The sequence below is a fragment of the Chlorocebus sabaeus genome, chromosome 12 (genome assembly GCF_047675955.1).
Source record: "Chlorocebus sabaeus isolate Y175 chromosome 12, mChlSab1.0.hap1, whole genome shotgun sequence".
Taxonomy (NCBI): Eukaryota; Metazoa; Chordata; class Mammalia; order Primates; family Cercopithecidae; genus Chlorocebus; species Chlorocebus sabaeus.
In genome coordinates, this window is record NC_132915.1 from 86,190,373 (window position 1) to 86,209,772 (window position 19,400).

Sequence of the window (19,400 nt, forward strand, 5' to 3'; positions counted from 1 at the left end):
TTATTTCCCTCAGTTACTCTGTGCACCCTCAATCCTATCAAAAGCAGATGTCTTTCTCATCTCGAGAGTTACCTTTAGGCGGACTTCACAGCTCTTACCATTGCTCATGCTTCACCTTGTGCTAGAAAGTCTTGGCCCAGCCTCTCCTTCCCCAAATCCTGTACCTCATGCAAGGTTCGGCTCTTTTGAGACTCATCCAGGAAAACTTCCCGGCACCTTCTTGTCAGAATCAAGCAGTCCTTCTGCTGAGCTCTGTTTGCTTATACCTCTACTATAGAACTCGATTTATTTCTCTTTATTTATCATTAAAAGCAGCCCCTTGTCCTGGTGTAATCAGCTTTCTCCTGACTAAGCAGAAATATTTAGAAGTTAAAATGTGAATTCTGGAATCTGATTGCTTGGGATTAAACCCCATCTTTGTCAGTTGGCCAACAGGTTACTCAGGATTAGGCGAGTTATTTGGACTCTCTGAGTCTCAGTTTTCTCATCTGTAAAATCTGTAAAATGGTGATAATAATAATATTTCCCTGTTCGCATTATTGTGAGAGTTACCTAAGTTATCTAGGCAAAGAGCTTCACACAACACCTGGCACATAGTAATCACTCGGTAAGCGTCAGCTGTCATCGCTCTCCCTGACTAGAAGGGTAATTCTGGAGGGCACCAGCCCTGCAAAGCAGAGATCTGCCTGTCTGGCCTTGTCCCTTTCTTATCTCCCTTTGCCATCTTTCTCCTGAAAGGCTCACCCTAGGCTGTGTGGGCCAAGATGAGGTGATGGCAGGCTCATCCGAGAGAGGAGCTTTTTCTCCAGAGCTCAGCCCACACTGTGTGGGCTGTGTTTTTATACAACTTGCTGTAGGCCTGCATCAGGTATGAAATTTATATCATTTGACTTTCCCATGTGGGAATCTTCCCCATTCCTCTTGGCTGCTTACATTGGGTACAGGTGCTCAGTGCCTCCTCCTCCCAGTGCTCTTCGGCAGATGAGGAACCGAGGTCCAAAGATGAAAACAAGGCTGATGACTCATCTGGAGACACAGTTGGCACAGTGCCTGAGGTCTATGGTTGTTAAACTGCAAAAATGGATTAATTCTTTCTTTTAGAATTAATGGATTTCTTTTAGATTAATATATTTTAGAATCAGAAGAACAAATAATATAGTAATAATACATCTATAATAAGGAATCCAGCCTCTCAATTACATTTATTTTTATAACAATGCAATCATAAATCATAATTATATATATATATTTAATTCATTTGCTTTTGGAATAAGGAGCCTATGAAGGTCATGAAGTGACCATGGATGAAAAGAAATTTGCTCAAGATTAATAGTGGCAAATTAAAGCAGAAGTTCATGTCTTATTACCCTCTATATAGAAATTTTTTTCTCTGCATTTTTAAGAAAACTGGTAGAATTTATTTTACCACAGTCATCTTCTTTCACAAATAAGAAAATGGACACCCGAGAGAGAATGTGACTTGCCTAAGTTCTTGCCAACACACAGCTAAGCTGTGTTTTCCTAACTCCCTGTTACTCTTTCACTATTTATACATTCAAACCTAGTGACCACTGATGCCAACCTCCCATTATATAGATGGAAAAATCGAAGGCCAGGAAGTTGAAGGAGCTTATGTGATGTAACAAGGACCCCCACTCTTGCCTCTAAATCAGGGTGACCTCCAGTACTGAGAGGAGCATTTGAAAACTGGATACACAATTTTAGTTAGACAGCAGGAATCACTTCGAGAGATCTATTATACAACATGGTGACTATAGTTATTATTGCACACTTGAAAATTGCTAAGAGAATAGATTTTAAGTGTTCTCACCACAAAAATTCTAATAAGCGTGTAAGATAATGCATACTTAATTAACTTGGTCCAGCCATTCCATAATGTATACATATTTCATAACATCATGTTGTACAGTATTAATATACATAACTTTTGTCAGTTAAACATACAATAATACAAATTTAAAAGAAGAAGAAAAGACTGTTTGAAACCTAAAAATCCACCCAAATTAGGTTTCCTCACAAACCTTGGTCACACAAATCTTTCATTTATTTATCCATTCAGCAAGCATTTATTGAGGTCTTATGTCCTAGCCACAATATGGAGGGTTCTATATAGTGATACAGGCTCTATATAGTGATACAGGGTGGTGACAGACATGTACTCTGTGCTCTCATGAGGCTTACAGTCTAGCAGGGGAGAGAACCATTGGAGGTTGACCTCAGAAATGAGTCATGCTGTCAACAGTTATCATTGCCATAAAAAAAAATTAGATCAACAACTAAACAACCAAAAACAGTATTAGGACCCCAGAAAGACTCAGGAGAAAAGAGACGCTATGCCCTCAACAACTATGTGTGTGAACTATCAAGAAACAGCCCAAGTGTCCTGTGGCTGGTACAGAAAGATGTGTGGGTCAAAAACTGACTACATCTGTGTCAGATAGCAGGTGCTTATCAACATTTATATAACTGATGGTGGAGACTCATGAAGACTGAAGGTCTGCTGGAAGAAATAATACTGGTATTGGTCTTGAAGATCAGAAAAGAGAAAGGACAGGGACAATAGGGAGACATTTCCACCTGTAGGAAACAGTGTGGGCCAAAGTGAGGAAATCTTACTGGGGTCTGTCTACATATTCAGAGATAGGTTGAGACCAATTTCTGAAATGTGAAGTTGATATTGGCCTTTACTCTGAGGGCATCAGAGAAAGAAGTTTGTCTGTTTGAGGGAATAGTGAAAAATAGGATTTTAAGATGATGAATCTGGTGATGCTTCACAGTCTGTATCAGGGAGCGATGAAACTTCTGGACCATGGGCCAGTTAGAAGAGTTTTCCAATAATGGTAATGATGATGGATTAAGCACCAGCTGTTTTTTCATACCCTTTATGGTGCATAATAGGATGCTCATTTTACCAAGTAAGAGAAGAAAAGCTCAGACCAAAATTATGACTTGCTCTAATCTCTGCTCCATGGTAGCAGAGCTGATATTTGAAATCATATCTCACACCCCAGCTTGGAAAGATAAATATCTCTCTCTCCTGATAGTCTGTAAACTTGTGGATAGAATGCTATAGTATCCTTATAACTACATATACAGCATTCATTCAGTTAGAGTCTGTTGAGCACCTACTATGCACCACCATTATGCTAGGCAATATGTGATATATTATTTTAAACTTTAAACATATGTGCATGAACATACACACAAGCAAAGTTACACAGAGAGATAAAAATGGAGTTGACAAGATGAGCCAAGGTCTGATTATAGCAAAACTGAGAGAAAGTTATCATATCAGGGAAGCTTCCTTTACTTCTCCAATAGTATTAATGGCTATTGATGTCTTGCTTTCTGGAGTACTGAGAGGAAAGACCCCCCCCTCCAATATTTTTATTAGTGACATTAAATTGACATGTCCATGTGGCTCTGTAGGGACATGTAAAATATGTTTCTGAGCTTATTAGAAACAGTTCTCTCCTTCTTCAATTCTGTCTCATTTCTCTGATACTTGTCACGTGCATTTGGTTTTTCTTTCCTCACATACATCCTTCATGATGCCCATTTCTTGGATGCTTATTGTACACCAGGCACTTTGATAAGTGTTCTGTGAACAGTGTCTTATTACATCCTTCCAACCAGAGCTACTTCAAGGTCATCACAGAGCCAAAACTTAAAACAGCTGTATTCACTCCCAAATTGTGCTCTTCACTACCAGACTGTCCACTGTGCTTTCACTCATGCAAACACCCTCACATGCATTTCTTTATTTCCCCTTAAATGCATGCATACTTATAAGCATTTTGTCAACTTAATTGGTGCTTTCTACTTGCCAATCATTGTGCTGGCCTGGAAATATGAGCAGTCAGTCATGTGTTAAAATGTTGTCCAGGTGATTCAAGTATGAGGTTAGTTGTGAAAGGGGATGATTAAATAACAAGTAAGAGAACTTCCAGCCCTGACTCTGCCTAATTCAAGGAATGGTGAAGGGTCAGTCTTGGGGCTTCCATGCAGGATATGACAGCAGGATGAACTGATCCTTGACCATTTTCTGGCAAGTGGTATCATTGTCTCCAAGGCTTGATGAGTGAGTGGAGAGAGGAGCTTGTAGATTCTCAAGTCATTGAAATGACCGAAGGAAAGATCTCTCTTCCAAGACAGCCCCAGCATCAGCCCTGCTCAGTCCACCAGGATCTGGTTTGTGCTGTGCAACTTTTAAGCATGAACAAAACTATACTGTACTTCGTTGACCCCATCCCCCGCCGCTTCTTTCTTCTTGGTCTTTTTTTCTTGTCCTTCTCCACTTCCTTTCTTACGCTGATGTGCACCAATTTTAGATGCACTGATTTCATCAATAATGTGTGAAAAAAGAGAGGAATAAACATGCATCTTCATTTCAGAGAACAGTGTCAGAAAGAAAACTTTATGTGTGTATTTAACAGCACAAAAAAGGGGGGAAATAATCCCAATTCTGAAAAAGAAGGAAAGATATTCATTATTTTTTGTGTGTTTGTTTGTTTGTTTGAGACGGAGTTTCGCTCTCGTTGCCCAGGCCGGAATGCAGTGGCGCGATCTCGGCTCACTGCAACCTCTGCCTCCCGGGTTCAAGTGATTCTCCTGCCTTAGCCTCCTGAGTAGCTGGGATTACAGGCATGCAATACCATGCCTGGCTAATTTTTTGTATTTTTAGTAAAGACAGGGTTTCATTATGTTGGCCAGGCTGGTCTTGAACTCCTGACCTCAGGTGATCCGCCCAACTCAGCCTCCCAAAATGCAGGGATTACAGGCGTGAGCCACCTTGCCTGGCCGGAAAGATATTTATTATTAATATACATTTTTGAAAAGTGTAGCTACAATGATCCCTTTCTATGCAAATCAGTATTTGGATTCTCTTACTAAATCGTGGAAATGGCATTATTTATTAGGTGCTTGTTATTGTCAGTTTACATATGAGGAAACTATCAAGGAGATAGAGATTTTGCCCAAGGCTACACAGCTAACAGGGAGCAGAGCTGAGATACACAGACCAGCCTCATGCCACTGTCCATGTGTTGTAACACTTGTTTTGTTGCCAGTGGCCATGTGCCAAGTGCTGTCACATTTGTATTCTCATTAGTTCCCCCACTACAACTGTCAGAGGAAGATGTATCATGTCCATTTTACAGATGGGGAGACTAATACTGGGAAAGGTGCCCTGACTTTCCCATCCATAGCTAGTAAATGGCAAAGCCAGCATTTGAACTCAGATTTACTGGCCTGTAATCCCCCAACCTTTCTATGTCCATGCAGACTGCTTACACATGAGCAAAGGAGGAAGACTGGAGACACAAGAGCCAAAGGGAATTACTGGTGCACCTTGAGCCCTCAAGAGCATTTTGCTGTCACAAATGCATCACATAAGTCTGTGTATTATTAAAACTTACGGGTTTCAGGAACCCTCAGGCATACTGTTCTCAAGCTTGCCTCACATCTGGATAGCCTTAAATAGTTTACAAGGAAATATGCATACATTTATCTCTTTTTTCTCTCAGAAGACATCTGTGAAGTGTACAGAATAAGATTCTTCATCCTAGTGTACATGTGGGAAAACTGAGGTTCAGAGAGGTGAATTAACTTGCCTGATGTCACGCAGCTAGTAAAAAGGGTGAGCAGACCCATGTAGTCAGGGTACTTTCAGGTAACAGTTCCCAGCAAGGAAAAAGAATACAGGCAGGAGAGCAGAGACAGGTGCCATTGAGGGTGCTCAGTCTACTGCTCCATGCCATCCTGAGAAGGGCAGTCTTGTCCTCCTCCTACACTTGCGTGGCCAACACATGGGTAACACCTGAGCTAACCTGACCTTGAGAATTGTTCCATGTAGTTACTTTCAATGCTCCTGCCTCTGTTGTACAAGACACAGAGATGTCCAGAACCCAGTATAACTTGGTATAATCCTCCAGTCCTATATGTCTCCCTTTAAGCCTCCTCCTTCCTCTGAGCCTAAGGCAAATCTTTTGACCCAGGGTGGACCCAGAGGGATGAGGATGCTGAGGAGCAGTCCCCCAGGTACCCTCCTCAGTGACATCCCAGCCTTCCTCTGAATGCCTGATGGTGCTGAGTCCTCCAGGTCATTTTGGTGGGTCTCCCCCCGACTGAACCAAGTGCAGGGACCATGGGTATACTTAACCCAAATCTGTCTGTTTTAATCACTCTCCTCTGGACAGATAAAAGCTTTCCATAGGATTGCTCTCTCAAGCATTCCTCTGTGGCTTTGATACTAGCGATTAAATCATGGAAGGGAAAGCAAAACAAAACAAAACAAAAAAGGAACCAGCTCCAACCTTTAGCTTTTAATTTTTTTAGCCTCATGAAAGAAACCAGATTGTTGACCTAAATTCCCCCTTTCATCCCCTCATCCTCTCACCTCTTCTTGTATTCTCCTGGCAGATGTCCCACAGCTAGTGGGCATCCTTTAATTGAAGGGTCTGAAACTGCCTTTTACCCTGCCCCGCAATGACCTTACGTCTCCCACAGGGGGACCAAGGCTGGGATACCTGGAGTCACTGGGATCTTGGAATCACAGAATGTATATGGAAGGGACCTCTGTGGCCGGGTCTAACACTCTCATATCCTAAGGAAAGGAAGTGAGGAAGCCCAGAGTGGGGAGCTACTCACCCAGAGACCACAGCACAGCATGGCAGACCTGGACATTACAGCCTTCATGGTGGATTGAGAACACCAATCCATCATGGAAAGCATCTTGGTGGGGAGCTTTGGCTCTGGAGTGAGAGCGATGAGAGTTAGAATCGTGATTCTCCCAATCCCTCGCTGGATCCTTGGAGGGAAAATCAATTAACCTCTCTACATCTCAGTTTCCTCATCTATCAAAAGAATGCTAATAAATCCCACTTAGTCTGTGCTTAGTAAAGAGACTACTACATAGAGGCTTTCAGAAAGTGTTTGTTATTATTATCATTATTTATTTTAAAATACCACTTTTTCACAGCAGAAATGTCCTGGTAGAGTTTTTTCTCCTTCTAGATCTGCTCTCCCAATGACAGAAAACAAACAATAACACGAATTGCATATAAATTGCCATCCTTTGCTAATTATCTCAGCCCCCCCTCCCTGCCCCCAGACGGTGATGGCAGAAAGTCAAATGTTATTAGAGATAATTTTATGTTGACTTAAAGCTTCCCAGGAAAACATCCTAGGCAAGACCACAGGAAGAAAGCATAGCTAGAGTCCCCCTCAACTGTGGGGGAGCTTTTGAATTTGAAATTAGGAGACTCAAATTCCAGTTTTTCCTACCCCTTAGTGCTGTGGGACCTTAGGCAGGGGACCTCGCCTCTCTGACTCTCCAGTTTTCTGATCTGTAAATAGTACCTATTGTAGCAGATTATTGTGAGGATTCTAGGAGACACCTTGGGAGGGAAGTTGCTGCCCACATGCCCAACACACAGCAGGTGATTCAGAAACACAGAAACCCCACTCCCCAGTGAGGAACGTTTCCTGTATGCGATGAACACACCACCAGTTTTGCTATCTTTCTGATACACCTTGCTCTACTCAAAACACCCATTGAGTAAATTGAGACATTGCATTGTAACAAGAGAAAAATTTTGAACTGGGAACAGATATTAGGAGATAAGATAGATTTTAGAAAAATTTCAGTGGGAGAGCTTAGAAAACTGGTTGAACGATGGTTTGCTAGGGCAGTCATAACAAAGGACCCCAACCTGATGGGCTTAAACAACAGAAATTTATTTTCTTAAAATTCTGGAGATCAAAAGTCCAAGATCAAGGTGTCAGCCGGGTTTGTTTCTTCCAAGACCTCTCTCTCTCTCTTTCTTTTTTTTTCTCTCTCTCACTGGTTTGTAGATGGCCGTCTTTTCCTTGTATCTTCACATAGTCTTTTCTCTGTATTACTTGTGTCCTAATTTTCTCCTCTTATAAGAACACCAGTCAAATTGGATTAGGATCTGCCTTATAACCTCACTTTAATTTAATTACCTTTTAAAAGACTGTATCTCCAAATACAGTTAAATTCCAAGGTACTGGGGGTTACATCTTTAACATATGAAGTTTGGTGGAACACAATTTAGTCCAACACAATGAAAAAGAAAATGGGAGGCAGCCAAGAGTGTGGGAAGAAAAATCAGTATAGACCTTGGAAGTTAGAGGAAACCTGAGTCAGAAACCATCAGGCAGGTAGGCCAGTAACGGAAGTCCAGATGCCGAAGGACAAGCTCAAGGAGGCACTCCAGATGGACAACTATGCCTGGACAAACTTTGGATTCTAGTGAAGTGGGGTGAGCCCAGTGGAATAGATTACTATTTAGCAATAAAGAACTATCGATTCTTAGTTAATTGTTTAGGTCCATACAGTAGAATGATAAAGACAGCAGCCTCCTGGCTTTCAATTCAATTCACCTTGCTTGTGTGGGTGCTGTAGAACTTACAGAAATCTTTCCAGAGGGGGCCATACCTTTAAACAGCCTACAACAAAACATTTGGCCTTTGACACTTAATGTGGTGACCATGACTAAGAGTCTGGGTATGGGAATTCTATAGACCTGGATTCTGAGCTGTGTTGCTTTGGGCAACCATTTCCCTATCCTGAGCATCAGTCTACCCTGAAGAGGGAACAATGCTGATTGATTTGTTGTGAAGATTAAGCAAGATAATTAACATAGAGTAAACGATAGTAAGTTCTCAATAAAGAGTAAGATACTTTTATAGAGAAGGCAGAAATAGGGAAGTATCTTCCCTTTCTTTCTTTACATAACAAACTCTTTCAATAACAAACTCTACAGCGCACTTACAACATACCAGGCTTCAGGTTGGATGTTGGGCATTTATAAATGAAGCAAACAGCCACATATGTGGGAAGCACAGATCTTGAATGAGTAATTACTCGGTGATGAGGTCGTTTTAGAATGGGGAGGAGTATGAGGAATATACAGGGGGAAGATATGCCTGAGTGGCATGGGGTCTTCAGACAGACTTGCCTTGGGGTAATATCTACCGTGATGATCTTTAGAGAATACCCCCAATGCCCGGAGTATTCTCCCACACTCTGTACAGCCTTAGCCAAGGTTCTGAGAGACTCTTTCCATGCCTTTGAGCTTTTTTCTTTTGTGAATGTTATTCCTTTATGGGATGAGATTGAATGCATAGATGAGAAGAAAAAGAGGCAATGAAAAAAAAGAGACATCAAGTTTCTGGGGGCCTGTGGAACCCTCTTCACATCCAGCCTAGCTGCAGGAAGATGGGGTGCATTAGAAAGATCAGCTGGCCAGGGTTCCAGCGATGGTACTTTCACAGGAGGACCAGGGCAGGCTCCTTTCTTGCTGCACCTCAGCCTCTCCCTGTGTGCAGTGTGCCCAGACACACTTCTGTAGAGGGACTCTTGCATACTTTCATTGTCTAATTCTATGTGCTTATAGCATTGAGACAGGCATATGCTAATTATATGTAAATTGTGTGCAAAATTGCATGTGGCCTTCCATCTTGCCACATGGGACTATATGCCCTGGGATCATCCTCTAGTCCCGCACACATGGTGCTGACTTCAGACACATTTGTACCATTTTTTTTTGTACTATGCCTATATCTTCATGAAGAACTGTGAGGAAGGGCAGTGTGGAGATGTGGGCGTTCTTTTGTGTCCTCCAGAGAAGAGCATTCTGTGTCCTGTATAGAGATCCTCAGAGGAGACAGAACCTAAGCATGCAAGAGTTGGGAATGACATAAGGCATCTCATTCAAATCAACACATATTTTTGAGCACCTTCTCCTTACAAGGAACCATTCTAACAGAGAACAAAAGAGCTCTTAAATTCTAGCAAGGGATCATTTTTATCCCGACCCCTCCTTTTACAGAGAAGGGAAATTAGGTTCAGCAGCATAGAGGAGGTGGTATGACTTGTCCCAGGCAAGGTTACCTGGCAAGTCAAGCCCGATCTCTGGTGCCAAACTTCTGGTTCTGAGCTGGTGATACAGGGATGCTTCCCTTTCAGACCCTAAAATAAGACTACTGTTGATTAAGTTATTTTCATATGGAAATAAAACCCCATTGCCACCATACTCCCCCAACCTTATGGAAGCTCCGTGATTTTCTTTCACTACTTATACTCCAGGTAAATATTTCCCTCTGAACTTGTGAATCCACTGCTTCAAGGTTCTCATTTCCCTTAATGTGTTTCTTTTTGGTTCCACTGAAAACCCTCTCTTTGCCCTTCCTCTCTGCCTCCCATGGCTAAGCCACCCCTTATTTCTTAGCTCTTTGGCGGAATCTGCCTTTTCTCACTTCTTCCCCCTTCTCTCAATTGCAAACAGAGGTGGCCTGAGCCTGGGTCCCAAGCCCCGGCAAGGTTCTGAACTGAGAGCACCCTACAGATGTGTAAACATTTTACCTTGCTAACTAGGCTAGCTGCCTTCCAAAGGCAACAGGAAAACCAGGGACTGGGAGCCCCTGGCAAAATAAAAACCTGCAGAGAGAGAGACAGAGAAGGAGAGGGAAAAAGGATCTTGTTTTAGATTTTAATTTTCTCGTTAGAAGGTCATTCATTTTCTTTTCATGAGTGATAGGGTTAGCTGGGAGAGACAGAAGGTGAGCTAAGAGGTGGGAAAGAGCATGAATGTCATGGCTTCAGGAACCTCTGCTCTCACTGGTTCCCATAATGGGCAGCAACAGATAGATCTGGGGCAACTCACTTCAAATCTGGAGTTGGATCTTAGGCTTTTGAAGGACTCAGTGGGGAGGCAGCTTTTAACATGTAGTCTCATGATATCATCTAAGCTGACGGAATCTATGATTTCTAAGAAGGGTTTGCCAGTGGGTTTGAGGAGGACCGGGGCTTTTTTGAGCCTTCCTTCTTGATATATTGGGCAAAATGCCTTCAGGGTACCCTCTCTTTCTGGCCTTTGTATTTTGTTTCCTGTCATTTCCTCACTCCTTTTCATCCTCTACATTGCCCCTGAACCCTTCAGCATCTTAACAATGAACTCTCATTTGGACAGCCGTTGTATGCGGAGGATGTAATATTCACTATGTCTTTTATGACAATATATTTAGAGATACAGATGAAGGAATTAAGGCTTAGAGGTGAAGCAATTTTGCCCCATTTGTACAACTAGTAACTGCTGTTGTCAAGATTCGAAGTAAATTACCGTGAGTCCAAAGATCCTGATCTTTCTACTTTACCAAGAATACATTTTATTCTCTGATTCTCCCTGTACTTTAGTTATAGAGACATAAGTTAATGCCCTTAATTCTGTTTGTCCTTAAAATCCCTACCCTTTCGCATCTCCTGCTCTATGTAGAATCATTCCCATGCCTGCTGTAGCAAGGTGCTGGACAGGTTACTGGAATGACACAGACATAACCGTTGCTCTCGAGAAGAATACAGTTCAGCAGAGAGGGGATAATGGTGAGAACACAGACAACGCCAAAATCGAAGAGCACGTGTCAAGTTTCCTAAAAGTAAAAAGAGTTCAAAGAAGAGAATAATCACTATTCACAGGGCAGTCTGGAAGAGCTTCTTGAAAGAGGTACCTTGCATGTTAGTCATTGGGAAGTCTAGAATAAAGAAAATCAGACTTGGACCTAGTATGTGACACAGAGCCTCACTTAACCCCCTCCTTTACCAGATAGAGGATCAGGACCCAGAGGACATCAGAGGAGGCACTTGGTGCTTCACTAAGGTTGTCCTGATGGTAAGAACAGGATGACTTTATAAGGAGACTCTGGCCATTTCCTGAAAGATGGTTGAGCAGGAAGTGGGAGGAGAGGTGTAGATTGGCATAGATGCTGGGCCAAGACTGCTGGCCATGTCAGCTGCTAACAAAGAGATTTACACCAATTCTAAGCTCCCACTGCCCACAAAGGAGTGAAGACTGTGTTGGCCTCCTCTATTGATTTTGCTGGAAGCTCTCCATGCTCACTTGATGAGCACTAATGGCAGGTGAACTCCCAGAGTTATGGTGACCACAACAATTCTCCAGCTGAGAGCGGTCACTGTCCTTTTAAATGAACATCTTTTATTTACTCTCCTCTCCCTCTCTTTCTTCTCCCACCTGGCCTCATACATCATCTGACACTTAAAATACACTCTTAATTAGAAAGTCCTCTTCCCCATCCAACAGCTTTGTCTGTGCCAAGGACACTGGGTATATTCCAGAAAGGCTAGGAAATGGGGGTTGGTGAGCATAAAGATAATTAGATCCAGAGAGAATCCGCTAACCTACTTCCTGGGGTTCCCAGAGTAACTATAGAGATGCTTGGCTTGGAACTTCCTCAAATATCGAACTCAAATGTGTGACATGCCCCAGGTAGGTGGCATAGCCCAGATGCCTGATGACTTTGGTGAGGCAGGGAGAGTTGCTATAAAATTAGTGCCTAGGATGGTGAATCTAAGGGTCTGTACCAAGCAGTTGACCTTCAACCTGTCTCTCCATCTCCTTTAACTTCCATATTCTCATCAGTTAAATGAGAAACTTAATGTCACCACCTTAGGGATATTACATGGATTAAGTTAATGCATATACAGACCTTAGCACAATGTCTGGCCTGCCATAGAGGCTTAGGAGATTTTGCTCATTATTATTAAATATATATATATGCTGTCAATGACTCTGTGACTTGAGAAATGCCTTCTATTCTCTGGGGCTCAGCTCTCTCACCTGTCAAACAAATGGTTTGGTGGTGATGATCTTTGAAAACCTTTCTAGTTTAGCTCTGAAGTGTGTTTTCTTTCTTTGGGGATAAATGGCAAGATTCCTGTTAGAGAATGAAGTTCCAGCTTTTCAGCTCCTGACCCTCACTTTTATACCCCAACTTTCCTGACAATTTAATGCCATTGATCATTTAATGACTGCTAATGGCAGATGTGCACTCAAAGTTCTGGTAACTGTGGTAGGGACCTCCCTTCTAAATGAGCATCTTCTGTTCATTATCGTCTCCCTCTGTTTCTCCTTTCACCGTGTATATTATCTTACACTTAAAACACCCTCTTAATTACGAAATCCTCTTCCCCATCCAACAGCTTTGGAAAATGGTTTTCAGATTTTTATTATTATTGCTGCTGCCGTTGCATTTTCATTAGGTGAAGTACCGTTTCTTTAAACAAAAATCTGTCTTGTATGCTTTGTATTCAAAATTAATAAAAGTTACACTTCGCAGGTTAAAGTTGTGATGAGAATGCCCCAAACCCAACTTATTCACTCTCTCAGCTCCTCCAGCCCTTGCCTTGCCCTCGAGGTGGTCCCAGAGGCACTGCTAGGATCCCACAGAGCAGTTGGAAAGCAATGAGTCTAGGATAACCTGATACTGATTTTATCAGAGAAAAATAAATTAACCCCCCTTCCTTTTCCATCCTTTATTTATTAATCTTTCTCTTTTGGGGCCACATAGGGCTGTATGACAAGTGTTCTTATACCTCACGTGACCGAGGATGGGTCGTGGGCATTCACACCACCAGTGACCAAGGCAGCAGAGACCCACGCTACTTTTTCTCCTTGAAGACAGACCGGGCCCGGCAAGTGACCACCATCAATGCCCACCGCAGCTACCTCCCAGGCCAGTGGGTATATCTAGCTGCCACCTATGATGGGCGGTTCATGAAGCTCTATGTAAATGGTGCGCAGGTGGCCACCTCTGGGGAGCAAGTGGGTGCCATATTCAGCCCACTGACCCAGAAGTGCAAAGTGCTCATGTTAGGGGGCAGTGCCCTGAATCACAACTACCGGGGCTACATCGAGCACTTCAGTCTGTGGAAGGTGGCCAGGACTCAGCGGGAGATACTGTCTGACATGGAAACCCACGGCACCCACACTGCTCTACCTCAACTCCTCCTCCAGGAGAACTGGGACAATGTGAAGCATGCCTGGTCCCCCATGAAGGATGGCAGCAGCCCCAAAGTGGAATTCAGCAATGCCCACGGCTTTCTGCTGGACACGAGTCTGGAGCCTCCTCTGTGTGGACAGACATTGTGTGACAACACAGAGGTCATCGCCAGCTACAATGAGCTCCCGAGTTTCCGCCAGCCCAAGGTGGTGCGCTACCGCGTGGTCAACCTCTATGAAGATGATCATAAGAACCCGATGGTGACCCGTGAGCAGGTGGACTTCCAGCACCAGCAGCTGGCTGAGGCCTTCAAGCACTACAACATCTCCTGGGAGCTGAAGGTGCTGGAGGTGAGCAACTCCTCCCTTCGCCGCCGCCTCATCCTGGCCAACTGTGACATCAGCAAGATTGGGGATGAGAACTGTGACCCCGAGTGCAACCACACGCTGACCGGCCATGACGGCGGGGATTGCCGTCACCTGCGCCACCCAGCCTTCATGAAGAAGCAACAGAACGGGGTGTGTGACATGGATTGCAACTATGAACGGTTCAACTTTGATGGTGGAGAGTGCTGTGACCCTAAAATCACCGATGTCACTCAGACTTGCTTTGACCCCGACTCTCCACACAGGTAAGACCTTACCGGGCTAAAGATGCCCTGTTGAAAGTTGAACTTGATGTCCTCCATATTATAGATAAGGCACCTGAGGCCCATGGGTGATATGGGGATTTTTCTGGTTCAACCAGCAGCTTCATGATTGAGGCAACTCTTTTACTCAGGTCATCGTGGAGACCATAGGCAAACAGTTTATTACAGAAATAGGTACTGAGTGCCTACCATGAGCACTCAGTACCTATTTCTGTAGGAAGCCTGAGAGCCCTGTTTCTTCAAAGAGCCCAGAGTTCAAATTGAGTGATATGAACTGAGTACAAATAGCTGTTGTATTGCATGACATAGAGTGGGTGAGAGTTGCAGAGTCCAATATGGTAGTTCCTAGCAACATGTGCCTACATAAATTTAAGTCAGTCAAAGTTAAATAAAACTCAAAATCCAATTCCTGAATTGCATTAGCCACATTTCAAGTACTCTAGCCACAGGGGACTAGTGGCTACCATACTGACAAAGCAATTTGAAACACTTCAATCATCACAGAAAGTTCTGGTGGACAGGCTCAAAGAGCTGAAGTCACATGGGGCTAGACAACCTGGCCCCATGGTCGCAGCTGTCTGTGACTTCCTTATTTTGTAACTTCTTAGAAGCTGTTTCTTCATCTATAAAATGGGGAAAATAATGGTACCTGTTTTGTCAAGTTGCTCTGAGGATTGATAGAGAGGAGACATATAAAGTACACTCTCTTGTAGCACATCATTAATTCTCAATAGTATGTTTATCATTACTTGTCTAATGAAAGGTAATGTGCTGTGTTTAGGGAGTGCCCTAGATGATCAAAGAGAAAAAGTTGATTTTCAGCTTGACTATATCAGGGAAGCCTTCTTGAGAGAGGTGACATTTGAGCAAGGTCTTCAAGAATAGCTCTAATTTGAAGAATGTTAGACAAATCTAGAGATCTAATGAGCAACAAGATCAAAACAATCGGTATAATAGAACAAATCTAGAGGACTAATGTACAGCATGAGGACTATAGGAAGTAAGGTTGAACTGTATTTGGGATTCATGCTAAATAACCAGATTTTAAGTACTTTTGGTACAAAACCAAAAGAAAATGGGTGACTTAAGATAATGGATACGTTAATTAATTTCACTATAGTAAACTGTTTACTATCTATATGTTTCCCATAACATCATGTCTACCTTAAATATACACAATAAAATTTACCTGAAAAAAGAATAGGTATATTTTTGACATCAGAGATTGGGTGGAGGAAGAACAGAGGACACTCCAGGCAGAGGGAATTTCTCATCTACTGCTAAAAAAAAGGACAGAAAAGGGGTCCTTTGGTCTAATGCCTCACTTAGCCTCTGCCATTGTTATCAACTATAACCAGCAATAGAACCCAAAGGTGAACTCAAGAGTAACCTGTATTAAATGTGGGACCTGGAGGAACTAGATTCAAGCCGGAGAGACCATCAATATCCACTTTCTTGTTTTTCCCAGATTCACACTGAATTTTTCTATTCTGTCTAACACACAGGACCCTGGACTTGCTGATGGCTCGAGCACATTTGCCGACCTCTGCAGGTTTTCTGCTGACTCTTCTCTTTATGTCTCTCTCAAAAGAGCAAGGGCCTCCTGTGCATGAACAAAATACCTATGTGCAAAAGAATGAGGATGCTGGCAGGAGAATGCCTTGCCTGGCAGCAAGTCAGAAAGCACCTCAGCTCAGCTTCCTGGCACCAGGAGGGCCCCTGGACTCTCACCTTGGCTCCAAGACATGAGCAGTCCATGTGAAGAGAAGCCTTGGTGTGTGACCAGTCTCTTCCAGATCACAGTGCATTGTCATCCCTGCTTTAACTTGGGCCTTTCCAGAACTTGGCAGGGGAATCAACACAGAGGTTAACATTCACATTTGACTGATGGGAAATAGAGGAAATTTAGAGAGTGCAGTGACTTAGCTAAGTTCATGGGTCAAGAAAATCATTAGGCTAAATCACAAGTGCAAGTCTGTGATCAGTGTGCTCCACTAAACTAGACTCCCAAGAGGTACCTCTGTGCCTGGTCAGAATGGGTGTGGGGTAGAATGGATATAATTGGATGTCATCCATTCATTTGCACATCCATTTATTTGCTCATTCATTCACTCATTCATTCATGCAACAAATGTTTATGCAGCACCTGCCAAGTGCCAGGAAGGTGGGTACCCTTAGCCCTGTTTTGCTTTGAAAATTCAAGATTCAGAAAGATGAAGGGACTTACCTAAGCTCACTCTGCTAATAAATGGATAGCTTGGATTCAAACTCAGGACGACTAGGTTCAAACCTCCCATGGAAGAAGGGTATTTTTTAATCTAAGGAACAATAAGAGGCAGAATTAAAAGACAGGTGATAGGGAGAGTGACGCTACTAAAGTTTTGGGGGAAAAAAACTGTGTATCATTGAGACAGGATGAAGAGCAGCTGACCTTTGCAGAGCACCATGCTGGTGTGGAGGGGCCCAGGTTCCAGATACCTCATAATCAGCAGACAACACTGGCAGGTTCCAAAGGCCTCCTCTTTTCTAAGTCACGGGAATGCATGCCCAGAGTGTCTGAGCGACCATGTGCCAGCTGTGACCGCTTTGACCAGGGCTTGTTTGTTTGCTGGCTGGGAAAGCTGTGTGCCCTGGGTGAGGCCCACCAGGCCACGTGTCATCTCTTGATGATGCTGGGGTTTTCTGGGTTCTGGCCGAATCAGCTCTCTTGTGTGCAGACAGAAACCTGTGGAAGGTTGCAGATAAATTTTTGCTTTGTGAATTTAAACAAAAAAGGGAGGGAGCGAGGGAAGGAGGGAGATAGGGAGGGAGAGAGGGTCATGATTACTTGGTCATGACACAAACACCTCAAGCTCTGAAGGCCTATCCTGTGGGAAAGTCACAGAATTGTTCTATATGGTTTCTAGGCCATGGCTGGGACTAGAGTGTTGCAATTACAGGAGGCAGCTTTGAGCTGAGTAATAGATGATATCATCTCCAGTCAAAATAGTTCTTTTGGGGGAGGGCTTTGTGTGTGGGTGAGTGAGCTCCCCTTCATCAGAGGCATGCAAGTCAGTACTGATAGCCATGCATAATGAGGCCATAGCTAGGATTACAGTTCTGGTGGAGAAAGTGGCCTTGTGGTCTTGGGGTTGAGCACCGCACAGTAATATCTTATTCCATATCATATCAGAAAACCAAATATTGACTGTTTCTCTTCTCTTTAACAGGCATTTATTGGACATGTCTATCCCACCAGCCATTCTGCTCTTCACTGGGAGTGTTGCAATGAGTTGGACATGTTCCTCACCATTGAGGGGCTTCCACTTTTGTGGAAAAGTCATATAGAAACATAAGAAACTCTAATTTGTAAATTTAGCGGCACACAGTAGGACAGGAGACCTAAAAAGCAGAGATTTATTTGACTAGGAAAACAAGGCAAATCAGCTGGAGGAGGCATGATTTGAGTAGGCATTTGAGAATAGGCAGCTTGCTGAGAGGTAAAGATGCAGACTGCATCAGTCAGGGTCCTAGCAGGAAACAGATGGCACATTCAAACAGAATAATTAAGGAGAGTTGAAAGAGGGGCTATTTTCAAGGAGAAGCTATTTACAATGTTGTAGGCGGGATTAAGGATAACCAACAAGGCCTCACACTATACTCTAGGGCAGACAACCATGGAGAGCCATTTACCCCCTTGGCCTATAGGGGCAAGAGGAGAAAGTGGTTATGGGACCCAGAGAGAGGGGCTGTGTGGAGAGGGTTTCCTGGCAGCAGCTGTGGCTCTCAGCAAGGGAAGCAGCCAGCCTACAGCCACCTGACCAGAAGGGAACCAGGAGAGTAAATTCCATGTTATCATTCTTTCTGCCTGCCAGTCTCCTGCCAGTGCTTCCCATTTGATGAATCCAACTGAAGTCACAAAACAAAGGAACCTGTTGATGCAAGCCATAGGTAGCCAGCCTCCCAAGGGCACAGAGCAGGGTGGGGAGTTGATCTGCATGAGCAAGCAGAGATGTCCGGAGCATAGAGACAGCCAGCCCATGAAGAGGGTAGGGCATAAGCCAGGCAGTGGAGAGGGTGAGGAGTGGTGTATAGAAGAGAGCATGGAGTTTAAGGGGTTATTATGGCTGAGATCTAGACCATGAGCAGAGAAAAGTTCAGTTTATCTCATGGAAAACTTTAATGTTAGGCTTAATCCTCTGTTCCTTCCTCCCTACATTCTTCCCACCTTCCCTTCCTTCTGTCCTTTTCTTCTCTCAATAAATATTTGTTGAATGCTATATCTGTGCCAGCCCAATCACTGCCCTCCCAGAGCTTACCACCTAATGGGTAAACGGAGAAGTAAACACCCCACTGCAATCACTGGTGTGAAGGAAGGGTCTACAGTACCAGCTGGGAGGAGCAGTCTGTGTGAGAAGTAAATGCCTTGCTGTGACACTAGCCAGTTAGAAAAAAGACACTCCAGGTGAACTGTGGCCATTCTCTACAGCGGTAGAGAATAGCCAGGGAGGCAGGACTTCATCTGCAGCCATTAGAGATGTCTACATGCAGGTAGAATGCACTTCACACACCCTTTTATAAATGAAATGGAAAACCTGGATAGTAATAAAAAGTTTCAGTGTCAGGAAATACAGGGGCATTTGACACTGAAGACTGTAGCTACCTCATGAGAGAGGATATTGCAACAAAACAACCAAGTTCCTGTTTGGACCCTTCCAAACCATATGCCCTGGCACCCTCAAGTGAACTCACCTTTGTTCATGAATATCTACTCATACAAAATGGGATGGGCAGAAAAAAAAAGACACTTTCCCTACATACTGTTGTCTCATAAGGAAACATTTCCTTTGTCTTCTCTTTATTATTATTTGGGAATTATTTCCTTTGTCGTCTTCTTCTTCTTATTATTATTATTACTATTATTTAATGT

The 19,400-nt window shown here is 43.3% G+C and overlaps 1 protein-coding gene across 1 annotated transcript in view; it reads left to right on the forward strand.

The window, feature by feature from the left end:
• Positions 1–19,400, forward strand: part of PAPPA (pappalysin 1) — a 248,975-nt gene that overhangs the window by 19,694 nt on the left and 209,881 nt on the right. The window contains exon 2 of the mRNA XM_073021874.1: positions 13,411–14,473. Coding sequence (XP_072877975.1) covers positions 13,411–14,473 — 1,063 coding nt within the window. The remainder of the gene's footprint in view (positions 1–13,410; positions 14,474–19,400) is intronic.